Below are 24,670 nucleotides of genomic sequence, written 5' to 3' on the forward strand. Positions count from 1 at the left end.
TAGCTCAGTTTTTGCTATCACTTTAGGAATAATAACTTTATAAGCTGGTCAAATTTGGTGTCTGAATTTGTCAGCTTGCTTTTGTCAACATGTCCTTTGTCCTCTAGTGGCAAAAAGTTTAATAATGCAGCTTTAAATTTAAAGAGGACAAAACTTAAGTGTCTGCACAGATTACTTATGTGCAGATATTAAAGGTGCAATATACAACATTCAGCCCCACTAGATGTTGCACTAGAGCAACAGCAGCTCTGACCAACACCAATGCGTGCGTCATTTACTCAATACATTTTGAGAAAAAAAAAGAAAGTGGCATCTGAACACACGGCTCACAAAACTCAGATGAAACTGTCAAACTAGGTAGTGCTGATCAAATATGGATCAAGATTCTGTGTGGCCTATTTATTGCCTCAAATGTTTTCAGTAACATATATTAGTGTACTGTTTAGCTGTAATATGAGAAACTTTGTGATCTGGCCGCCATTTTGAAAGCAGACGCGGGGAGAACAGGGAGAGACCAAGCCCCCAGGAACAGCACCGGGCTTTGAAGCTAATTTGACACAGTGGCCAAACTGTGTAATTACAATGTCCCGTGATCCTGTTGGGCCCAAATAGTCCTTTTCTCAGAGCCTTACATTGTGAAACAGATGTCTGTAAATCAGCAGATACATTTTTTTGAGCGTCACAATCCCCGTGAAATGACACGTTTCACTATCAGAATTTGATCCATTCGGTCTGATCACATTTTGAAAGTCTAGAAGAGCTGCACGATTTAATTTTTTATCCCCATTCAAGTTAGCTGGGTGGCTAAACTGGAAATTAGTGGTCTCGGTCAGTGGAAATCTCTAGTGAGCATGCTCCATGGACGCATTGGGCCCATAGAGTGAATAATTGGGGCCCCGACTCCGACGCTGTATCCAGTTCTCTTTTTACATCCGTGGGAAGGACTCACATGTACTCACATGTATTGTTTCAAATGCACAAATTAAGAAATTGGTTATAATTAACCAATATTACCAATTAAATAACCAGCCTCCATGGATAGGAAGATGCATGAGTAATTGGAATTTTAAAAAAGTATAATTTAAACGCCTTTAGTTTGCTGATCTAAACAGTTAATTCACTAATTAAAACACTATATTGAAATAGGATTAGCAGTGGTGGAAAGTAACGGAGTACATATACAATATCTTATGTTACTTGAGTATTTTCATTTTATGCTACATTAGTCTTCTACTGCACCACATTTACGAAGCAAATATTGTGCTTTTTACGCCACCACATTTATTTATCAGCTTTATAAATGAAGATTTTACATAAAAACTTAAAAATAAAGTAAAATAGCTTTACATTAACTAGGTAAACATTGAAGTTATTCTAATGTTATGTTAATCCATAAATAACAATAATCCAGTAATATTAATTATACATAAATATAACCCTCAAAAGAAGCCATTAATCATTAATGTGTACTTTTGATACTTTAAATACATTTAGCTCATATACCTATTACTTTTACCATGCATTTTGTGTGCAGGAGTTTTACTTGTAATTGAGTATTCTTGCGTTGTAGTATTACTACACTACTCACTTTTACTTAAGTAAATGAACTGAATACTCATTCACCACTGAGAATGAGTAATTAGCGTCTTTAATGATAATTCTAATGTCTATTTATGTATATTTTTTAAGTGTACGTTTAAATTCAGGTGTATTAAAAAAACAAACTATTAAGTTCAAGTTGCCACCGGTATGCGCGAGCCCTCGTGGCCGTTGCCATGACGCTGAATGGAAACGGGCGCGAGCCCTCGTGGCCGTTGCCATGACGCTGAATGGAAACCACAGGAGCTGAAGAGAGTTGACGGGCTGGAGCTGTTCAAATGAGCTGAAATTACCCATTCTGAGCTGAAAGCCTCACTTCCGAGCGGTTCAGGTTGATTTAGCAGATATTTGTACAGGTTGTGAGTCGATTGGCTTCAGTTTTCCTCTGCTGTGTTTCGGGCAGAGGAGGTATGAAGGCTCACAGTAGTGAGGTCACAGTGTTTGTCCGGATCAGACCAACGGCAAACTTTGCCAAAGACCTCATTGAATGTCTTCCTGACGGGCAGGTAACTTTAAAGTCTTTGTTTTAACACCAGTACCATTAAGATTTGGCCAATTACATCGCGTTGGAAGGGCATTAAAGTTTGGCAGTCTGGAATAAAACTGGGTAACTTCCAGTAAATTGAAGAGTTGGTTTTCTTCGGTTGAGGTTGAAAATTAAACTTTAAGCTAACCACTAGCTTAAATGTTAAATCAGTGCTTCACGTTACTGTACAGTCTAACTTTTATTTGGGCATTGGCTTGCTTTTCCATCTTTGGAAACGTCCTTAAATGAAATTTTAACCATTTTAAGTGAATTTAACTTGGCTTAAGAGACCTTTTTACACAAAAGTACAGGTGCAATTAATAGCATTCATGATGGCTGCCCTTCGTTTAGGTGTTCAGGTCCGGGTTGCTCACTGGCATGCGGTCTTACAGGGACAATTAGATGCAGTGGAGCCATGATTAATGGTGTTACACCTGTTTTTATCTTTGTCATTTCTGAGTCAAACATGCTGTTGGTTTTTTTTAGTCTTTGATATAAACGTTAAATTGAATACCTTTTCAGATTTGGACTGTTGGTTGGACAAAGCAAGCAATTTGAAGCAAGTCATGAAAATAATTGCTATAATTTATGCTAAAGGTATTCTTTAGATGACAGTTTCGTTAGGTCCATCTAGCTAAAACTAATGCAGCCCAATACAATAGCCCTACAATAAAATTGTATCTTCATGAAGGTAATAATGTTCATGTTAGATTTTACTTAACTCTGTATATAGATATCTAATAGATACAGAGATAAAAAGCTTGATAGTCTCTGAATTATCTCACAGCACAGTGACCAAGACATTTTGACTTTGTCAGTGTCACATCCATTGCAATAATTGAGAGCCTTACTGCAAATGTAGAAATCCTTTTCCAGGTTGATCTGTTTTTACCACCCAATCTCCTAATTTAACTAATCATATCTCGTAGATGAAGGTGAGGTCATGTTTGTCATTTCAGCCATACAGTATGACTAACTCTAACTTCATTTTATATACTGTATATATACATATACAATATTTAGTATATTCATTACCTTTTTAAAATTTCAAATTTATGTCTGTGTGTTATAGTGCACACACAAATATTTTTGTGTTTGTTCCTCAGACAGTAAACATCTATCATAAAAAAGACTGCAGGAAGCTCCATGATTCCAAGAAAGGTCAGCGGAGCTCCTGGTCGTTCCGGCTGCAAGGAGTCCTGCAGGATGTGTCCCAGGAGGAAGTATATGCCCAAGTGTGCCAACGGGTGGTACTGGGAACACTGGACGGCTATAATGGTATCTGTCCATTCACATTAAACACAAAGTGTAGTCAAGTATTCATGCCACATTTATGTCTTATAGGATGGATGGTAGAGACTGAGGGGATTCCCATGTTAATGACTTGCAAGCATTTTCAACATCCATATTTATTTGGCTTTCAGGCATTTACGTATTATAAAGTAATATAAGATAAGACTTTATTGATTCCCAGAGGGGACATTCGCAAGTGCCAAGTCAAATATATTGGTGCTTTCAGAAAAATCAGATGTTCCCCAGTCGTTATTGCAACTTCGATATTGATGTGAGTGCTGTTTTTAAGTCGGAAACTCATACATGAAGGTGGCATCGGATCAGATTAGCATAGCCTACTTACTGTCAACATACATACTGTCAACATACCAAAGTGTATTATTTTTTTCATGTTGTTCTGTATCTTGTGTGATACTATAACAGTCAGGGAAAGGCCCTTTATTCCCTCAATTGTATTGATTCAAAGTTTCAGTTTTAGTGTTTTTTTATTACTTAACTTGTGAAATGAGTGAATGGTCCTGTGGTAAACATCATTTGTTGTATATTTTTTAGGTACTGTGATGTGCTTTGGGCAGACAGGTGCAGGAAAAACGTACACCATGACAGGATCCACAGAATCATACAAGCAGCGAGGCATCATTCCTCGGGCCCTTCAGGAGGTAACTCGCACTGTGGGAATTTATTAACTGCTGAAATCCCCCCTGACTGCTACACCTGAGCAAGTATGTTTTAAAAAAATCTCTAACATGGTATTCAGGTGTTTCAGGAGGTGGAGAAGAGGACTGAGCATGCTTTCTCTGTGCACCTGTCCTACCTGGAAATCTACAATGAGACCCTGGTGGACCTGCTGTCTTCACTGCAAGGCTCACCACACCTGTCTCCTCGAGATATGGTGGTGATGGAGGAGCCGGGCAGAGGGGTTTTCATCAGAGGTCTGTCTCTTCATCCAGTCCACAGCGAAGAGGAGGCCCTCAACCTGCTATTTGAGGTGTGTCACTTCTGATGTACTGTTAATTTGAATGAATATTTCAACCTAAAATTAAGTTTTAAGGATGGTAAAACAAAAAGGTTCAGTTTTGGAGTGATCTAAAGGTCCAGTATTTTCCGTTATTTTCTATATTTATCCCACTTCGGTTTCTGCTCATGTAGCAAACCATGCTCCTCCCTTTTCTTATCCTTTGGGAATAAATGGTTCTTTTAAAAAGTTTTAACAGTTTTTACTGTGAGATACAGTTTTATGTTTTTATTTATATTTTTTTAATGGGTATTTATTTCTTATGTTCTGTAATCAGTGTTGGTCAACAAGGATGGAAGCACTGTATCATTTCCATGATTCCCTTGATGAAAAAAGCTGTTCTGTCTATACTCAGGGAGAGATGAATCGCATAATTGGATGTCATACCCTGAACAGGAACTCCTCCAGGTCCCACTGTATCTTCACTGTGCATATAGAGGTAGATTAAATCTATGGTTTATTGTATTGTTTACAATAGTCTTGGTGCTCAAACATGAGTTTTCTTGCATACTTCATTTTGTTTTTAGCTGTGATTTTAAGAAGAAAATGTCTCTCAATCACAGTCTCGGTCGCGGACTCTTTCTGACGCCAAGTACATCGCCTCCAAGCTGAATCTGGTGGATCTGGCTGGGTCTGAGAGGCTGGGAAAGACAGGGGTGAGTTTGAGAATATGACTTCATTTGAGATGCTTTGAATGAGGCAATGTCCAGGTGTGATGTTACAAGCATGCATCCTATTGCAAGTTTTACTTGTCAAAATGTTGAAGCTCTTGTTCCCCTTTCTCTGGGATTTGTTACGTCACTTCACTTTTTCTCCATTTCATTTCATCCTCCTGTTCTTCCAGTCAGAGGGTCAGATGTTAAAGGAAGCCATGTACATCAACAAGTCTTTGTCGTTCCTGGAACAGGCCATCCTGGCTCTGGGAGACCGTCGCAGAGACCACGTCCCCTTCAGACAAACCAAGCTAACACATGCCCTTAAAGACTCACTGGGTGAGACTGCCAGGCCTGTAGTTTTTAACAATGCTGATAGCTGATGGTCAAAGTGGTCCTTGTGGTATAATAATACACTTTTAGAAGATAATGTGAAATTAATGAAATATAGCATTCTGTCTGTTTATGTAGGAGGGAACTGCAACACTGTGCTTGTGGCCAACATCTATGGTGAGGCTGCACAGATAAAAGAAACAGTAAGCAGTAGGATATCTGATACTAACAGAGCATCTTCTTTTATATCATACGTTGTGTCACTTCAGCTCTGGATGATACTTAATATTCTTTGCAGCTCTCTACTCTGCGTTTTGCCAGCAGAATGAAATGTGTCCGGACTGACCCTGCTGTTAATGAACACATGGATCCAGCAGTGAGTTCACATGATAACACATACCAACTTATATGACACAAAAGAGGTAATACATGGGTAAAAATAATGTGTTGGTTTTGTTTACAGTCTGCATTGTGCTGTGCTGTCTGTGTCAGTCATCAGACGACAGAGATCTCATGAAATTCACCTCTGTGTTTAGATTCAGATCAAGAAACTTCAGAAGGAGGTCCAGAGGCTGAAAGAGGAACTGTCCATCTACAATACGCTGGTGAGTAGAGCTGACAAGGAAAAGGGCATATATATTTAAAAATATATTATTAGTTTATTGTACTGGTCCCTGTTTCCTGTTTAACCTTGTTGAATCTAAGATCAACACAAAATTTTCACTTTATAGGCTGAAGTTGTTCATCTTCATTTACTCAGTGTTAAAAGTGTGTAAATATTTAACTTAGAATGAAATAGTTTCTTTAAAATATTGTAATTCAACCTATATTAACGTATGTAACTCACAGGGTGTGTTAAAGTAAAATATGATGCCTTCTTATGTGTCTTTTTAATGCATTAGAATCAGAAACATGTCATCCGCTTCATATCAGAATTTAAATGCCCATTGTTCACTCTTTTTCAACAGGTGAACCGTCCAAGCATCACATACGAGCCGTTATCTGAGGCCCAGCTGGCTGAAATCCACAGCCAGGTTCAGAGTTACCTCAATGGAAGTCTGAAGGAAATCAGTGTGAGGACATAACAAAGAACACAGCTGTTAATATTTTCTTTCACATACTAAACTTTGGCCTGACTCTGTCTTCACTCTGTATGACATGTGATTACAGATTATCAGTATCAGGCAGGTCCAAGCAGTGTTCGCCCAGTTCAAACTTGCTGTGCAGTAAGTATTTGTTTAGTTTTGAAATCTGTAGTTTGAAAATACAGAGTGAATATTCATACAAACGAGTCTGTTATTTCCCCCCTGCATTGTAATTTAATCTGTTCAAATGATTTCTCAGTATGTAACAAGGTTTTAATTAATAGAAACTAGTTAAATATGTTCATGTGCTGTGTTTTAACAGCGAACAGGAGCAGAAGGTGAAGGCTCAGCTATGCCAGACCTACAACTTGGTGAACCGAGACCAAACTGCTAACATAGCCACAATCAAGGTCAGTCAACATCTGATTCATGGTGACGTTGACCTCATGGGTATAAGCTGTAAATTCTTTTTTTTTTTTTTTTTTTTGTTATTACCAGTGACAACCTGTTTAATAAACAATTATTTCTGACTGAGCTTTGATTGGATGTTGCTTTGTAGACTCTTAAGGAGTTGGATACCAGAAGCAGCACTGAGGATGTGGAGGCTAGCAGCTTTGGGGTGGCTGCCCAGTCTCCGAAAAACACCCAACGTTCAAGTTCCACCAAAGCCAAAACTAAGAAGTCCAGGGAAAAACAGAGGTGAGTGAACATTTTTAGACTGAAGCCTATATTCACTTTCTTTTAATTATGAAAGGTTCAAGAACAATGCCAATATTTTCAAATTGTCATTAAATCAAGTCTTCATTGAAATGATTCTAGATCCAACTTTGGGTTACAATAGACCTTTAAAAGAATGATGAAAACACCTTGGACAGAATTTAATAGTTTGACACATGAACAGCCCCTGATGAGATCAATATGTAACCAGGCCAACACCTGCTTTACTGATTACACATTCATTTATATTAACCACAAGCTAATTGTATTGGTATGGTTATTCTAATGGCACACTGTGATTATCCAGCCAAAACAAGAGACAGGGAGAAGGGAGTCCGGTTTCAAGGAAGCGTGTGGAGAGTGCGTCCAAAACGAAGCCGAACCCCGTCCAGACGCCCGAGAAAGAGCAGGAGTCACAAGAAGCAGACACTGAGAGCCAAGACACACAGGAGTCACAACCACCAGCCAATGAACCATTGCAAACAGAGTATGTGTGTGATATTTAGTCTTGTCTGTTGAATGTTTATGCACAGATATCTTTTACTCTAAAACTGTAAATTTACAGTTTACTACTATCTATAGATATAGATAGTAGTAAACTAGATATAGATAACTTATAGATAACTATCTATAGATAGTTTTGTTTTTTGACCCTGATCACTTACAGTTTTTTTTTGTCTCTGCTCAGCTCTCCTCCATCCAAAGCAGAGGCCTTTGAGGATTTTAAGATTGGACAAGGCAGCCACATCAACTGTATCCTTAAGGAGAACAAGGCCATGCTGCTGGAACGCCGCAGTCTTCTTCGACAGCTCACTGAGGAGGTCAACACTCTCAAAAGAGAGATCGATTGCACCACGGCAACCATACAGCAGCAAAAGTATATGACAGGAGGCCAAGGTATTTCACACGTTTCTGTTAGCAACAAGGAAGCAAGTCAAAGATGCTTTGATTTGGAAAAATGTGATTCGTGTCATGAATGAACTTCCATGCTCACACATTAAATGTCTTGTGGTTTAACCAAAATATTTTCAAATAAGTACTGCAAGATATCTTTGGAAACCCTGAATGAAATGTATAATGATGGTTTTTGTGTTTGAGTAATGCTTGTCTGCACAGCGTGGGTTTATAGTGCTGGACCTGAGATTAAAAAGCTTTTTCTTTGTGTGTTTTTGTATGAAGGTCAGTATTTCAGTATGGAGGGGGAGCCAGATGCCACTTTATTGTTGCAGCTCAGAGAGCTGAAGGCTCACTACCGGCAGAGATACGAGGCACTGCGCGACATCAAGGCAGAGGTCAACTACTGCCAACACCTTGTGGACCAGTGTAGGCTGCGCCTTCTCTCTGGTCAGTTCTGAAAATATCTTTTGTAGCTGCTGCCTTCCTGATACAGCTTGAAACTTTCATAGCTTAAAACACAGTTTGTGGCTAAGAGAGAAGGGGAAAAAAAACATTTCCTATGTTTCCCAGAATTTGAGAACTGGTATAAGAAGTCTTTCCTGTTAACTGAGGAGGAGCTGAACGTAAATTTGGACAAGACTGAGGCACAAGTGAGTCTGCATTATACTAACTCTATATGATAGCTATAGCCATTACTACACAGCCAACAATGCATCTCTCATGTAGAGGCTAAATATTAATATTTCTAAATGTAATAGCACAGCTGCAGTGTAAATTCATAGAGTTGTGGCAAAAAGCATTTTTGTTTGACATTTACTGGAAAAGTTGTGACTGAAGTAATGTAGCAATGAGTTCTGTTATTCCCTGATGTTCTTAGGAAGAGGATGGCCAGCAGTGTTTGGAGCGGCTGCAGTTTGAGCTTCTGGCAGAAGACCCCAGCGCTGAGTCTTTCTGCAACGCCCGCTACAGGACACAGAAACGGGCGAGTGTCTCATTGATGAACAACTGTTTATTTTGCCTAAAACCACAGAAGTGAATGTTGTAATCTGGTCATAATGGCCCCATCTGGCCAAACACTTCCTCATCCTCTGCCAGGAAAGTTGCTGTAAAGTGCAGATGTTAAAAATTAAACCTTTGGTGTTTCTGTTTCTACAGAGGAATAGCAGAGCGCTGTCCTTTACTCCAGTGCAGAGGAACACGTCCGCTGGGCCCGGACAGAGACGACTCCCTCCTATTCTACCTGTTACCTAAGAGAAGTGAGTTTTATGTACAAACTAAAGTTCATCAACTACGGCATCCAAGTGCTTAATGAGATTGAGTGTAATTTACTTTTTTTAATGTACCCACTATTTGCTTCACTTGGTGGTTCTCTACATCTAATTTCTACATTGTTTTCGTATGTAAAGTTTGTACATTAACTAAGCACAAAAGACAAAACACAATGAATCAGCTTCTTAAATGAAAAGTAAAATTTATTATTCCTGAACCACAAAATAGACTTCTTTGGTTGTACAAATTCACTAGTTACAGTCTTGTATGAGCTCTACCCCATGACTCTAGGACTTCTGACCCTTTCCCTCCAACCTATTTGCAAGTAAATAGCCCCCGAAGAGAACTCAAGACAACAGAATAACACAAAAAACTTGAAACACTGCATTAATAATGTAGTGAAAACCATCTGAAAAAAAAATTTACCTACTGTAAGTTAAAAAAAGAGATATCAGCCATTGCAAATGTTATCAAACAAACTGAATTTCAGTCAGTGAGAGCAACATGGAAAGCTATAATTAGAAGACCCTACATTAAATTAACACAAATGCTACTATGCTGTGATTCTGCAAAAATACCTGCCAGATACATAAACTGACAGTATGTCAAGCAATGAACTGAATGTCTGATGCGATCGATGTCTCGAGAGGGATTTTAAAATCGGTTCCGCCTCTCTCGGCTCTCCCATTAACAAACCAATATACATGCAGAGAGCATCCCAGCACCAAGCCTGTCCAAACCCAGATGCATCAGCAGTCCAGACACTTGGTCTAGGTCAAGACTGGCTCAGTTTCACACCCAAAGTTTGCTTTCCTCTCAGTATTTGTACATTATTCACACAATAATAAATGATTTTTCAGTGGCATCAGATTTAAATTAACCATAGACAGAAAAATAAAACACCTGCTACCTTCACGTCACTCTGGAATACCTCCAGATAATGCAAGGATAGAAATGAATGGTTCACATTGATTAAAATAAAAGAACAAACATTACCCTAGTTAGGGCAGGGTAAGTACCATTAATTAATAAATGATGCTAAAAATGCATGTTCCCAAACTTTGATATTCAATATTCTGAACTGTTGAGTAAACTGCCTGCTGCTGCCTCCAGTGTAGTCATATTCTCTACAAGGGGAATGTTACACAATCAATAAATCTGGATAGATGCTCACTTGAAGTCTGCTGAGACAAGAGTCACAACATTTATGGTATGACTTGTTACCATGTGATGTGCAACAGCCAGACCTTGTTCAAAGCAATCTAAGCAGGATATGCTTGCCTTAAAAACCCCTGGTGACTTCAGAAGGGTGTATAAAGTTACACTACATGATTAAAAAGTGATATGCAATTCATTGGCTAAAAGTTTTGACTTCCAGACTCACCGAAAAATTCATTTTAAATGATAAATTATGATAAGCATCAGTCATCCTCTTTGTACTCAAAAGGACTGGATAGGTTAAAACTGTGTAAAATAGAGGCCCTTCAATTTGAGTAAAATAATAAAAACAATAAATTATTTAAGATATACCTTCTTAAAAAGCTGATCAGTGGCAGTGCAAAAACGATATGTACTATTTTTTTTTTGTAGTTTTTTTTTTTTTTTTTTTTTAAAGCTCTCCACAATTTGTGACTGTGAAGGTAGCAGGATGTTCCCTCCTAAATTAATATATACACTCCTGTCTGCCCAAGTCTCAAACCCCCCCTGACATTTTACAATCTATTCACTGAAAGCCTAAAAATATCATTCAACAAGTTAGTATAGCTATTACCCATTTCTTTCCTCTTCCAGTATGTTTTTTTTTGAACAGCAAAATCATCAGAGGTGCAAAAAATTAAAAAACTAAAAACGTCGGTCACCTTGTTAAAATAGATCAGCTTCTAATAGGCGAACCGAGTGTACAACAAACAAAAGGAAATGGTCTGTTAAGTAGCAATCCTAACTAACCACACTAGCACTTTCTTGCCCTCGAGGGACTGTTGAGCAATGTCTCCTTGCCAACTCATCCACAGACTGTAAAGGCAAGACTGGCACGCAGGATATAAGTGAATGTGTATGTGTGGCGACTATCAGCTTCGCAGTCTCTGCAGTGGTTATATATGGGAGAGTAAATCTCGCTCTACTGACAGTGTGTAGTGTTTTAGTGACTCTGCACCTCCTGTGGATGCATCCGTGTGTTTTGCCAGTGTTCCACAGTGTATGTAAGTGTGTGTGTGTGTTCGCATTGTGTCTTCGGATTTCTTCTCTCAGTGTGAGGTGTTACGTGGGCACAGCGGTTTCCAGGCTGCGGCGACCCTGCCTCAGTTTGCGCTTGTTGCTGTACAGAGCCATCTCCTCCAGGGCTGAGGTGGCAGGCAGCGGGGAGGGAACCTCGACCTCAGGGTTTGCAGCGGGCCCTAGACAGGAACAAAACAAACAAAAAAACTTTAGTCACAACAATACATCACCAGTTGCACAAGTTTAGCGTCTTTTTCACTTGATATTCACTTCCCAACGCCAGCTGCAGAGAAGAACAGACATTAAAAGCAACTGTACAGAAACATCCTGTGCGACTGATGGGGAAGTGGATGGATCCCTTAAACCTGTGAGAGACGCCCAACATTCAGATCAGCAGCTAGAAACAAGCAGGAGCTAAAGAGTCGAGCAGAAAACCAGAGCACCCGATGGCTGCATGTTTAAACAGGCCACTTAAATGTCCTCTGTGTTCAAACTTAAAGCAAGACTTCAAGAACTAATTTGTAATCTCTTTGTTAAATATCTTTTTCTCCCTCGGTGTGCTTTACGTGCACTAATGTGACCGGGTTTCAGTCAGCTTCCTCCAGTAAGCTGATTTCTTTGCCATGTTTACATGTAACCAGCTTTTTACATGTATGTAACGTGTTGGACAAAGACTTCAGACAAGGAAAGTATCGCTGTGGCAGCAGAGAAACAGGGTGAACGGACAGATTATTGCATTTAGCAATGCATTCTTGTATTTAAAATAATTCCACCCAAAATCCGTTTTGAAACCAAAACTAACAAAGTAACTCCTGTAAATCTCACCTCATTCAGCCTTCCCATACATACACTCCCAAAAATAAAAAATAAATTAAAACATTCGCAAGCAGCATATTATATCACTACAACAATTAACACAAGTAATGCTTCCAAAATACAGTTTGGGTTAAAAAGAAATCTGATTACAGGTTACTACAGTGCATGTAAACACGTTTCTTGTGTGTACTTACTGACTGACAATCACTTCCATTCAACACTTCATGCACAGTCTGACCTCTGGTTAGTGTGAGAAGATTAGTTTAGACACAGCACTCATATTTCTATTTTACTCTGGTCTCATCAGCTGCTTTATATCTGATGGACAGCAGAAACTGAAGCACACCCAGGTAGACACACCCTTCTCAAAGCCAGGACCCACGGCTATGCCACATAACTAGCGGGTTAGAGTTTAAATGCACAAACCAACACTCCTCTCACGTTTTCAATACATACTCAGTTGTACAATCACACATTGACCCACAAACACATGCACACAGGACAGGATCCTACCAATAGGAGCAGCTTATCCCAGGTAGTCACCTAAATCAAAGAGGATAGAAGAAAATTGTGTAATAAATGCATTAAAGGGAAACTTCTGTATTTTCAACCTGGACCCTATTATGCCATCTTTTTGTGTATAGGTGACTAATGGAGACAACAGTATGAAATTGGTCCAGTATTGAGCGAGAGTGCTGCAGCTAGCAGCCACAAAATTGGCTGCAGTGTGATCTGATTGAGCAATAACACACCTGACAGGCTCAGATTGTTATTATAAGTGTCTGACATTATGTAAAAGACCATACAGAGAAATAAAACATTTTTCTTTACCTTTCGCTTGATCCGTTCTGTTTGTTATTATGCCTAACCAAGTCTCACTCAAGGAGAAGTCTCATTCTGAATTCTCGCAAGAGTTAAGTAGTTGTCCAAATCAGCTAAATATTCAGCCATGACTTTGAAAATCTTTTAGATAACACTAAGCTACGCTTTCTGTACTCCAACACCACAAACTCCTCCCGGCACTCCTCTCTCCAACTAAACTAGCTGACTGTCATGGCTGAATATTTAGCTGTCTTCCTGCAACAACTGAACTCTTGTGAGATTTCAGAACAAAATTTCTTGAGTGCAAGGAACAATAACAAAGAGACCAGATCAAGTGAAAGATAAAGAAAAAACACTTATAACAATCTGAGCCTGTAAGTGGCAAAAACAAGCACTTTTAGAGGACGTACTTTGACAGGATGCTGTTGCCCCATCAGATTACATTGCAGCCCTTTTAACAGCTGCCAGCTGCAGCACTCTTGCTCAATACTGGACAAATTTCAAAAATTGTTGTCACTTAGACACAAAAAAATGGAAAAATAGGATAAAAGTTTCCCTTTAACATCACGTTTCTCCTCACATATCTCTTTTACAAAGCCTGTTTTCATCCAAACTGAATTCCCACCAAATAACCCCAGTGCTCACCTGGATTGCTGGAGCCGTCATCGATGAACTGCATGTCGTCGACTGTGTCAGGAGACTGGAAGAAAAGAAGAGACAGTGAATAACAGAGCAGCGGGGGGGGTGTTTTAGTAACCTGTATACCCGGGAAGCCTTCACCAGGTGAGCAGTGGAGCTGGCAGTGAGGGAGACTGAAGCGACGTGCCAGCTGCTCACTGCCGGTTTAGCAGGCAGCGCTGAAGCTCCCAATCTGTCAGAGCCACAAAAGCCAGAGTAACTCTACTTGACTACTCCCCCAGGAGAGATCGGCATGTTAAAAGAAAGGGAGGTGAAGTTAGGTCATCAGTTCCGGGGTTTGATGTATAGTTTTGGCACATTCACAAAGAGACGGTGAACAGTAGTAACCAACGAGAGTCACCAAGGCACAACGGAAAACCAAGCAGTATGTTATCTGTGTGTTGATGGTACGTTACACACTGATTGTTGTTTCCTTTTTTATAAATTTGTGTTGAGAAACTGTTTATTCTACATAGGGAAACTCTCGAGGGTCATGTGACCAGTGGGGTTAACTGAGCTGGCACTACTAGTAGTGAACTAATCTGTTACTATAGCATGTGTACTGCTGGTTGACCGCTATTGGCTATGCAAACTATTACAGTGTTATGTGATTTATTTGATTTTTTTTTATAAAAACATAAGAATTTGGCAAGGATTTTCAAGTATTGTGTGTGTATCCAAAGCCTAATATATCTTATTCCTCAGTGCTGTAGACCACTGTTGTTGTCCAAAACCGTTAAAAACACTTCAATGAGCCACATGTTTGTGTTAATGAAGTGTCACCCACTGCAACAGTGTGGCTCATTTGCATGTCTACAGCACAGAGGAATAGGATATATCGGGCTTCAGATACACACCATACTTGTGAGTAGGATCAGTTCATCGTTGGTTTGGCTCTGCACATGAGATTTGTTGACAATAAGAAAAATACAGCAAATAACCAGCCTTATTCTTTAACTTAATAATTTAGTGTCTCTTTCTAATTTTAACTTTTGTACATTTTTGCATTTATTACTTTCAAACCACAGTAATAGTTACTGCTGTCATGTGACCTTTGCCTTGCAAATCATAGCGTTCCCTTGAAAGTCTACTTTTCTACATAAGTAAAATCTGTCATTTGATGAATCATAGCCACCTTACTGACAACAACATACAGCCTTTAAACGCTACCTTTGTCAGTTCATGTGCAGGAATTAAACACAATACAAACACACTTACATACAACAATATCAATTAAATTACACCCACCAAAGGGAGGAAGTCACTGTGCATTAACCAAACCACACAAGATCCTCCAGTCAGAGGAGCGCAGACTGACAGTGTGACACACAACCACAGATACTTGACCCAAAAAATAAATAAAAGACCACTTTCAAACAAGCTCTGGTCACTCCAGCACCACTCAAGGATTCCCCTGCTTCCCCTCCCATCTCTTCCTCCACACCGAGAGGAAGAAAGGAGCTACTCCAAGCGGACCTACACAAAGTTATCACCCTTGTGAGAACGCATGAAGAGACCCGTAGTGCAGATCAGTGTTTCAAAAGCCAGAGCATGGGAGGAAATCTTATGGAGACATGTTATTCCTCTGCCCAATATAAAACCCATGCGTGGAACAAGACAGCTGATGGAGGTGAATGTGAGAGTGGATGAGATGCAGAGTCTGTGGCCGTTTTCCCCCCCGGAACCAACTCTGGTTAGTGGGATCAAAAATCTGTCTGCGTCTCTGCAACCAGTGAGTGTTATTGTCTGTGATTGATTAGTTAGCTGAGAGATAGATGGATGTGAATGGTTACTGCTAAAGATGCTCTTACATTTGCGAGTGTTAAGTGAAAAGGGGGAGGCAGACCGAGAGGGAGGGAGACCCAGGGCTGATTTGGTGTGTCATTTATTTAGAGTAACAATCTCTCTTCGTTGTGCAAGTGAGAGTTAGTGAGCCACACCACTATAGTGAAGAGGAGGAAGAACTGATCAATCACGGAGCCAAAACCTAGACTGCAGTCGCACCGATGCCTCTTGATTAACAGAAAAACTAGCGGGGAGAGGCAGCAGGGAAAGACAGGGGAAGGAGACGGTCTGGGCCCCGGGAGCTCAGCATGCAGCCAATACCTGGATGTCGTATACGGGTTTGGAAGAAGGAATGGCAGCGAACTGTCGGTAGTCAAACTTCTTTGACGACAGGGACTAGAAGGATAGCAAACAGAATGAGCAGAGGTGGAGGGAGAGGGAAGAGAGGAAGACGAGAACAGAGAGGGGAAAAAAGGAAGGGTGGGACAAAGTATAGAAAGATGGAGAAAGAGGGAAATAAAGGAGACGAGAGGGAAAGGGATGAGGAAATGGGAAAGGGAGAGGTAGGAGCCCAAGAGGCTAATGGGTGATTCAAACAGCCAGCTGTGGCATGTGATGGGAGAGCAGTGTGTGTTCTCAGCTCTGATTGGCTAGAGTGACAATGAGTAAGATGATGGATTAATGTCAATGTGTTTTGAAGCAAATCTACTTTTTTACCTCTCCAACTTGTGAAAATACTGCTGTTTCCTCTCACAAATAAAGCTCCTTAAATTAAACTGCAAAGTCAGTGTTACATCTTTGTTCAAATATTTGATGAATTGAGCTCTACAAGTCCGTACAAAAGGAGAACATTTATTTATGTTCATCCTTACACTACTGGCAGTAAAGAAGAATATCAGTCATTTGTGAAAGCTTAGAGAATTAAGACAAAAAGTTTAGTGCTTACCAGCCTGCCCGGTGAGGTTACTCCTCGAGGACTGAGCTCTGTCAGAGAAAAACAGGAACATTACAACAGAAAGGCAAGGAGGGATAAGAAGGAAAAAGAAAATCAGGTTTGTCTCTGTATTATTATTATTTTTAACATAGTATAGTAAGTCCAGTGCTTCTGCTGTTTGTCATTATGACTAAGTCTCAGTCCTACCTTCCATAGGGGTGGGAGAGGGTGTGGGTGCAGGCGAAGGTGACTCTGTCAACTGGTCTAACGTTCCACGCTTCTTCCCATCCCGAGACTTGGCAATGACCATCTGAGCTTTCAGTGCATCCTGCTCCAGAGACTTCATTCTACAAGAGGAACAGCCACAATCAGACAACAAGAAAAGGAGAATAAAATAAAGTCTTGAAGAAATAGAGACAAAGACTGACAGAACCACACACCACTATGGGTGGGGGTAGTGCCAATCACTACTAATTTTGGGTGCTCCTTGTCCTGGTTTGCTGTGACAAACAATGAGTTTAATTTCATTGCACAATAAAAAAAAAAAGAAGGCATTCCAGGAAAAGGACTACCTACTGCTAGTAGGCTTACCCTTGACTCACAAATAGCTTTTGCAAACTTACTGCGGGCTGTGTGTTAGTACAAATAACTGTGAAAATCAAGAGAACAGCAAGGCACAAATGAAACTGAAAAGTGCTGCAGAGAAGGGGGGAGACAAGACAGAGAAAAGAGAAGGAACCAGAGAAAGCTAGAGATGGAGTCAGCAATGACGTGCAGAAGCAAGACAGCGGTAGAAAGGCAGTGGAAGCACTGTCGCAGTGTTGCTGCGAGTGCTTGCTTGGACCTTTCAGAACTCGGCCTCTAGCAAAATACCCCAACACCAAAGCACCCCAGCACACCCCACGATGCCGTGCGTCTGGCCCTGGTGGCTGGGGCCGAGGAGCAGACCTGAGCTGGGAGGCTGCAGAGGAGGAGGTAGAGGAGGTGGGGGGCTGGGGGGCCACGGCCGTGCCCTGAGATGCCCTCACTCGGGCCTGGTAGAGCCTCTTAGCCAGGTCCTGCTCATACTGCTTAACATCCTCCTCTAGGCCAGAGGGCCTGTGCCCCACGAGGCCAGGGGCAGGGAGGGGGTGAAAGAGAGGAGGAGGAGGAGGATGAAGAGAAGTACACCAGGATGTAGGAGGAAGATGAAGGAGGAGAGGAAGGCAGGAAGGAAAGGCACACAGAAAAAGAGAAGAAAACCAAAGAATGGAAGGTAAAACACCGACACAATTAGAAGAGCCAGGAATAATAAATAAGATCAGTTTTAAAGACATGAAAATTGAGAAAAGATTAACTAACCGCGCACACACAGGATGGTGCCAGGAACAAACTGAACCTTGTTGTTGACCAGGTAGACAAACTTTTATTAGGAAATATGGGACCGAAGTACAATAAGTGTCACTAACCCTCTTTTACTGACAAAATGCTACATCAGCTCTGGAACAGCAAAGAATATTTTACTTTTTGACTTTAAAATCAAACCTTTCGATCACCATCAACATTACAAGAATCCAATCCAGTAATGAATGTACAGTATGTATGCAGAATTGTTAATGAAAAAAAACCCTGATTTGAAAAATCTATTTACTTTTGCTCCAATCATGTGTTTCTCTCCGTGTGTCCATGTGCTTCTGTATGCGAATGTTATCATCACAGTCAAGTGTACCGTCACATCGCTCAAAAAAAACAAACCTTTCCCCTTCTCCTCCCACTTCTGACACAAACTTTGTCCAGATTTAGATTAGTGTTGAGATGCAAAGTGTCACGGCCTTGAAATGAAATGTCCCCGTTTGTCCCTTGTTGTCTGCAGCTCAGAAAGGTAACAGAGTGTTGGACTGTACTATAGGACATTACACCCTCAGAGAAGTGTCAGGAACAAATGAATTTAGTTGAGAGCCCTGAAATTAATTAGTGGATTATTCGACAGAAACTCAGTCAATTTTACTTCTAACAATCCAGTAAATATTTCTGTAAATGCTGGTTAAACCTTGACAAGATTTGCTCGCTTTTCTGTGTTTTTACATGCTCATATTATTGTTTTTCGGTTGCTGGTCAGACTAATGAAGCAATTTTAACACACCGGTTTTGGTTCCAGTATCGTGTGATGGACATTTTTCACAATATGTAATTTTAAACACTATTTGATTCAAGAAAGGACTAATTGATAATCTCAATACATCAATGTCTTCAAAAATGTGACTGAGACCAGTTTGATGTGAATGTGTTATTCTCTCAACTGGATTAATTTATGCTTATAAATTTCTTGTTTGAACTGGTAAACTATAGTTTAAGTATTTAAGTGTTCTGCAAATGGAACTATTTTCACTATAACCACACTTATGCATTATGCTGCTTTACAACAGATAGGCTGTGTACAAAGGGATTGAAATACAAGCCGAAGACAAAAAAGTGTCTTTTTTAGGAAATGCTTAGAAGAAATACACAAAAAAACCTGATAAGCCATTTTTCTTCCTAGTTAGTGTGTAAAGTCATGTTATATTTACCGTGCTGCTCTCCACATGGCTCTTTTCTCTGCCTCCAGAGCTCGTTTCTCAGCAGGGGACAGGTCCTTGTCAGGGGCCACAGACAGTTCAGGGCTCTGCATGCGCAGCCTCTCCTGATGTCTGCGCTCTGCTTTGGCTGTGCGGATGGGAGCCGTTGAATCCCCGGGGTATACTGGGATCAGACTGAAAAGACACACAAAGAGCAGTGATGACTACTATGACAAAAACAACACTGATATTTACAGATTTAATAGTGTGCAATGTCATTACCCAGTCATGGAGTTAGGCCGCTGCTCCAGCCTGAAGCTGTCCTCTAGTGAATTCCTCTGAGAGTCTCCCTTACCATCGACTGAAGAAGGCCTGCATACAAGAACAATTAGTGGTCAATGAGCTGAAGCAGTGAAAAAAAGAAAAAACGCATAAAAAGCAAGAACTTTATGCAAATTTGTACCCTGAGCTGCCACAGTAGCTCGGTGGTGTGACGTTGTAGCTTGGTGGTGTGGAGCAGTGCCGAGACGGGGTGGATGCAGGCTCCACCTTGTACTCCACTCCGTCCAGCAACACCTTTCCTGTGGCCTTCATCTGTGCCACCTGCTTCGCAATGTCCTCCTCTTCATCCTCATCATCTTCGTCCAGCAGGTACTCCCGCGCCCGCTGCTCAAACTTCCTCTCTGAGTTGAGATGAACAGATGGGTTTGTAAATTTAAATATTTCTTAGTTATCGACAAGGGATGCTCACGGAGGCACACTGCAAACTAACCTTCCTCCTCCCTCATTTTCTTGAGGTCATCCTCTCCTACGAGGGAGACTCGAGGTTTGGGCTTTTCTGGTGTCTGCTGCTTCACGTCAATCTCAAAGTACTTCTGTCTGTCCCTGAAAGAGCGCTGCTCCGGGCTGTCCTTACCAGCAGGTGAAGGACTCTGTGGGGTTACAAGACAAATAAAGGATGGAATAAGAGAAGCAGAATAATAAAGAGTGGTGTGATCATAACACTGATTATTTGCAAATTAAACAGTCAAGACAGGAGAGCAAGTCAGCAAAAGAAAGGATGACATTTATTATTAAAATAGTGATTTTTTTTATTGCTATTTACATTGCTAAAGTCACTTCTGCAGGAACGTTTTTTCCAAAAGTAGAGAAGATAATAGAAGAGATGCCAGAGGATAAAAGTGTCACAGACCAAGCAGCAGGAAAAAAATCAATCAGGAATCAAATCAGAGCCCAGCACCATTTAACAGATTTAAGGTCAATCAATTGGTAGCATGGACGTCTCCCAGTCTGTGGCAGCAGAGACACCACCACCGGTCAAGCCAAGCACACCGCAGCTCAGATGAAGGATAGGGCTGCTCTAGCTGTGGTGGAGGCGGTGGGTACCTGAAGGTCCAGGGACGCCCTGGAGAGACGAGGCACTGCTGCCAGACTCATATACTCCCGACGGTCAGGTGAGAGGGAGGGCCGGGGCGAGACCTTGCTGGTCTCACCCGTGCCAGCTCCCTCCTGACCCTCTATGTCATCATCAAACACCTCGTTGATCAACTCAGGCTGAAAAAGCCACACAGGTTGTCACCAGACTGACTAAGATGGCTAAAAGCCAGCGGGTTTTCTTTTAGTCACTGCAGTACACTTTTGAGCAGATTTAGACTGCTGAAAATTCAATATTCATTTGTTAAATATTGTAATGGCTCGAATAAAAGATGACTCCCCACCCACTTCTCAAACATCTGTTTTTGGAAACAGTTTGGAAACTGTCTAAAACTTTTTGAAGATGGAAAACACTTTCAGACCACAGAAATTATTGATTCAAGAAGAAGATGGTCCTCAGACTGAATATTAACATTTTTTAGTTTTGAGCTCTTCATCATGACATTTTGTGGCAGAAATATTTCTTGGCTGCTTGATGCTCTGTTTATGTAGTAAAGATGTTGGAAGAAACTTGTTCCATCATTAGGCATTTATTTCCTTTATGGCAGCAAAACACACCACACAAACCGTCTGAAATTTCTGTAGGTTGCAACTGGCTTCCTAAAAACTTTTAGGGCAATCCAACAATAAAACACACTATAAACACACTTGAAGAATATTTGATGTGAACATGGAAACGTGTAGTTTTTGCAAATGCAATAACGAAAATAATTTCGCCTTATATTCGGGCCAATACTGTACTACAGACAGCTGTGCTTCAAATATTTCAGTCAGTCTGTTTACTCACCTCTGGAGAAGGTTGCTTTGGGTGGATATTGTTCCTCACACCATACACGTCCTGTTGGGCAGAGCAGAAAATAGGAGTGTTAGCAAAATAAAGGAGAATCTTGACGAAGACAGATACAGAGCAGGCAGACTCATTAGCAGCTGGGAATTAATATATAACAAGGGGACTGAAGATTAGTACACGAGCCACACATGGATGGACGAATGGATCAAGAGTCAACACCAGTATGACAGATGATGGCACTGGAGTACAAAACCAACGATGAACGCATTCCACACGTCACAGCACTTCACAGGCCCCCCGACACAGCGCAGGCTCTGTTAAGGACAGCCTGCTCCAGTCAGGAAGGGGCGGGGCGAGACCAACCAATCAGCACAGCATGCTTTGTTGTTGTGACCCGAGCAAGTCCGGGCAGCACGGCCTACCTGCGGCGGCTCCAGCACTGCCAGTGAGCGAGGCACGGCGGCAAACGCCTTGTATGCCTGCTTGACATTCATGGGGAACTCGTCAGGCGAGGTGGGGGAGGGGGCGCGAGGCTGCAGGGGGAGGTTGGGGGGGCATGGAAGGTAAGGGAGGACCATATGGTAAAGGAGCCGAGGGGAAGAAGAAGAGGTGGGTGGGGAGGACAGACAGACAGAGACATGGAGGAGAGGGTAGACGATGAAAAAAACCAGCAAAGTTGAAGAAGACTGTGGAGGAGAACAGGTGAACGGCATGGCGGCTGGTTTCGTGTGTGAAAGGGGGGAAGTATGCCAAAGACAGACAGACAGTAGGGCTTGGAAAGTTCAAAGCCATGACAGATTTTTTTGTATGAGCACCTTTGTGAAACAATCAGGAAGACGTGAGATGAAATCATAGCTTCTTCATTATTAACCAATTCAGTTATGCTGCTTGCCGAAAGAAGAAATGAGAGGAACATTTCAGGTAGCTGCAATTATGTCTGATTCAGGAGCAGTTGGACTGGATGCTCCAAATACAGATTAACCTCCAGGTGTGCCTGGAGGTCCCTGCCAGCAGCACCTGCGCTGACTCAGCTCCCCCTGCATTAATATTCAAAGTCTTCCTTTCTTTGGTTGGCGCCTCATTTAGAAACAAAAATCATTCTTGTGCCATAATTATCTTTATCTCTGCTGTGCTGCTATTAGACACCATTTGAGTGTTTTAGGAAGGTGCCAGCGGCACAGAGCTGAGAGTGGCCAAAGAGCAGCCCTACGTGGTGGTGAGGGGTCTTACAGAGGTCTGGGAGTTGAAGGGGGAGGGGCCATGCTGGAAGGGGTTGGGACTGTGGCTGTCCGGAGTGGCCGGAGAGGTACTTGGCCGCACACGCCCAACTGGCTGGATGGCACCTGGTCGCGTCTGGAGAGAGAAATACATAAGAGATCAGTTAAAACGTAAAAATAAACAGCAAACTGGGATGAATGACAACTCAAAATGAAAGGTGGAAATGAATCAGAGTGTAAATTACCATTCAGATTTTTTGTCTATGGAGTTTTGAATTTCTAAACAGCTACCTTCAGTCTGAATAGAATTTAAAGTATTTTGATTTTTATATCAAACCATTACAAGCATTAAAAGTCCCTTCAGAAATTTACTCTTAGGTGGAAAAGCTTCTAAAGCTGGATCATGAGACCAAAACTCTCTTTCAGACTGGTCACACAAGGGCCAAACGGCCTTTTACACCACAGACATTTTAACATGTCATAGTAGGAAAAGCATAGGTGTTACTTTATTCAGGTGCCCCAGTAAGTAACATGACGGTGTGTTGACCAAAACAGTTAAATGAAATTCAGCCATTATCACTTTTATTATTTACACCAGTGCTTTGCACGCGGATACGTGTAAGTGGAAATTTAATGAGTTTATTGTGGCTTTTAGGCTTGAAAAAGGAATCACAGTTTCTCTAATAAAGATTTACTAAAATGTCATTATATTGGCCTGATATATTGGTAAACCAGTACAATCAGCCCAACTCTATTCTAAAATTCCTTTTCTTAACATTTTGTTTCTGAGCTCCATAGACACTCACGGATGATGGCGTGTTGTCCTTTGCAGTGGGAGTGGAGGTGTAATGAATGTTTGCCTGCAAAAAATAAAATAAAATAAATAAATAAATGAAAAATGATGACAATGATATTGAAAGCATGCAGCGGTACCTTCCACTTGACTTTCAACACACGGTGCATACAGTCACTATACTTGAACTGTGGGAGTTTCTTTATGACGATGCAACGCCAAGTAAAGACACTCAAACGGTGCAACACCAGGATTCACCATGAGCCAATTTGAGAACTTATTGTGGACCTTTATCTTCTCTTGTAAAGTATATATAATATTCAACTTGACTGGTAAAACACAACTTTTTATTTCACCATCATCCTTTGAATATTAAGACATAACTGTAAGTAGACATAAAGGACAATCAAGTCAATAAATCTAGACCTCTAACGCACATCCAGTCTTCATGAGGCAAAGCATCAGTAATCAGCTGACCATGGAGAAGCAGTCACATGCTTTTCAGGCCGGTACAACTGTGGCAGACATGATAGCTGAACTAGTTATGTTTTATTAACAGATATGGCGCTCAGAGCAGCGGCACATGTCCTTAAAAAAATCCAGGCCAGAGCAGAGAGGGCGACAAGACCCACTTACAAAACGGGTCTCCCTGCCAGCACACGTGGAGCTGTTGGAAGAATGGTCGCTGGGCTACGGGTGGGAGGAAAGGTCAAAAGGGTAAACTGTAAAATACTTTCTATGGAGCTACAAGTGACTCATGGAAAAGGAGAAAATAAAGTAGAGATATGATATGAAAGCGGATGATGAACAAAGAGTGAGGAGTGCTGGGTGTTAAAGCTGCTCACCGGTTGGATCGTGGGAGAGTATGGTGCTTCTCTGATTGGGCTCTCAGTCCTGGTGTAATCAGAGGAAGGCGCCTGGAAAAACAAACACCAAAAACACACTTAACAGCTGCTCTTACTTTCACCCAGTGCACTGAAAAAACTGTGTAGTAACAAGGAGGCAAGGGAAACAAATTTCACTGGTTAGTCCTGTAGTGAGCTGATCCTCCAGTAAATTCAACCAACAAGAAGCTCCTGCGTTTTGGAGGCCATGTTCCTTCGTGACTTATGACCTCCGACGCAGCTGTTGGGACACACATTCCAGTCGATCCCCACCATGTACCAACTATGTGCCTAAATACCTCACAAGATGCTACAAGCTCTGTGCTCACGGCAAAAACATGCACCAGTTCAGCTGGTTGTTACACTGAGATTAATAAAC

The 24,670-nt window shown here is 41.2% G+C and overlaps 2 protein-coding genes across 20 annotated transcripts in view; one reads left to right on the plus strand and one right to left on the minus strand.

The window, feature by feature from the left end:
* kif9 (kinesin family member 9) overlaps nucleotides 1–24,670 on the plus strand; it is a 61,078-nt gene that overhangs the window by 24,091 nt on the left and 12,317 nt on the right. For 2 of the 4 annotated variants that reach the window (XM_044338989.1, XM_044338988.1), the window contains exons 1-20: nucleotides 1,796–2,105; nucleotides 3,232–3,403; nucleotides 3,971–4,077; nucleotides 4,176–4,406; nucleotides 4,789–4,872; nucleotides 4,997–5,089; nucleotides 5,278–5,425; nucleotides 5,558–5,622; nucleotides 5,718–5,795; nucleotides 5,956–6,024; nucleotides 6,388–6,492; nucleotides 6,590–6,645; nucleotides 6,827–6,914; nucleotides 7,064–7,203; nucleotides 7,529–7,708; nucleotides 7,910–8,118; nucleotides 8,401–8,565; nucleotides 8,689–8,768; nucleotides 8,996–9,100; nucleotides 9,274–9,374. In XM_044338989.1, the coding sequence (XP_044194924.1) occupies nucleotides 2,010–2,105; nucleotides 3,232–3,403; nucleotides 3,971–4,077; nucleotides 4,176–4,406; nucleotides 4,789–4,872; nucleotides 4,997–5,089; nucleotides 5,278–5,425; nucleotides 5,558–5,622; nucleotides 5,718–5,795; nucleotides 5,956–6,024; nucleotides 6,388–6,492; nucleotides 6,590–6,645; nucleotides 6,827–6,914; nucleotides 7,064–7,203; nucleotides 7,529–7,708; nucleotides 7,910–8,118; nucleotides 8,401–8,565; nucleotides 8,689–8,768; nucleotides 8,996–9,100; nucleotides 9,274–9,369 (2,367 nt within the window). In that variant the 5' untranslated portion in view covers nucleotides 1,796–2,009 and the 3' untranslated portion in view covers nucleotides 9,370–9,374. Of the gene's footprint in view, nucleotides 1–1,795; nucleotides 2,106–3,231; nucleotides 3,404–3,970; nucleotides 4,078–4,175; nucleotides 4,407–4,788; nucleotides 4,873–4,996; nucleotides 5,090–5,277; nucleotides 5,426–5,557; nucleotides 5,623–5,717; nucleotides 5,796–5,955; nucleotides 6,025–6,387; nucleotides 6,493–6,589; nucleotides 6,646–6,826; nucleotides 6,915–7,063; nucleotides 7,204–7,528; nucleotides 7,709–7,909; nucleotides 8,119–8,400; nucleotides 8,566–8,688; nucleotides 8,769–8,995; nucleotides 9,101–9,273; nucleotides 9,375–11,637; nucleotides 12,143–24,670 lie in introns of those variants that run through there. The other 2 variants (XM_044338987.1, XM_044338990.1) reach the window with 2 other exon arrangements.
* Nucleotides 9,565–24,670, minus strand: part of scrib (scribble planar cell polarity protein) — a 68,698-nt gene continuing 53,592 nt past the window's right edge. For 5 of the 16 annotated variants that reach the window (XM_044338974.1, XM_044338973.1, XM_044338971.1 and 2 more), the window contains 17 exons: nucleotides 24,253–24,324; nucleotides 24,044–24,097; nucleotides 23,421–23,474; nucleotides 22,628–22,750; nucleotides 21,820–21,930; nucleotides 21,395–21,445; nucleotides 20,560–20,727; nucleotides 19,946–20,105; nucleotides 19,637–19,856; nucleotides 19,456–19,545; nucleotides 19,186–19,368; nucleotides 17,588–17,737; nucleotides 16,847–16,986; nucleotides 16,652–16,689; nucleotides 16,027–16,101; nucleotides 13,888–13,942; nucleotides 9,565–11,783 (listed from right to left, as the gene is read on the minus strand). In XM_044338974.1, the coding sequence (XP_044194909.1) occupies nucleotides 11,647–11,783; nucleotides 13,888–13,942; nucleotides 16,027–16,101; nucleotides 16,652–16,689; nucleotides 16,847–16,986; nucleotides 17,588–17,737; nucleotides 19,186–19,368; nucleotides 19,456–19,545; nucleotides 19,637–19,856; nucleotides 19,946–20,105; nucleotides 20,560–20,727; nucleotides 21,395–21,445; nucleotides 21,820–21,930; nucleotides 22,628–22,750; nucleotides 23,421–23,474; nucleotides 24,044–24,097; nucleotides 24,253–24,324 (1,881 nt within the window). In that variant the 3' untranslated portion in view covers nucleotides 9,565–11,646. Of the gene's footprint in view, nucleotides 11,784–12,933; nucleotides 12,964–13,887; nucleotides 13,943–16,026; nucleotides 16,102–16,651; nucleotides 16,690–16,846; nucleotides 16,987–17,587; nucleotides 17,738–19,185; nucleotides 19,369–19,455; nucleotides 19,546–19,636; nucleotides 19,857–19,945; nucleotides 20,106–20,559; nucleotides 20,728–21,394; nucleotides 21,446–21,819; nucleotides 21,931–22,627; nucleotides 22,751–23,420; nucleotides 23,475–24,043; nucleotides 24,098–24,252; nucleotides 24,325–24,670 lie in introns of all 16 variants that reach the window. The other 11 variants (XM_044338972.1, XM_044338984.1, XM_044338977.1 and 8 more) reach the window with 10 other exon arrangements.

The sequence above is a fragment of the Thunnus albacares genome, chromosome 21, assembly GCF_914725855.1.
Source record: "Thunnus albacares chromosome 21, fThuAlb1.1, whole genome shotgun sequence".
Classification (NCBI taxonomy): domain Eukaryota; kingdom Metazoa; phylum Chordata; class Actinopteri; order Scombriformes; family Scombridae; genus Thunnus; species Thunnus albacares.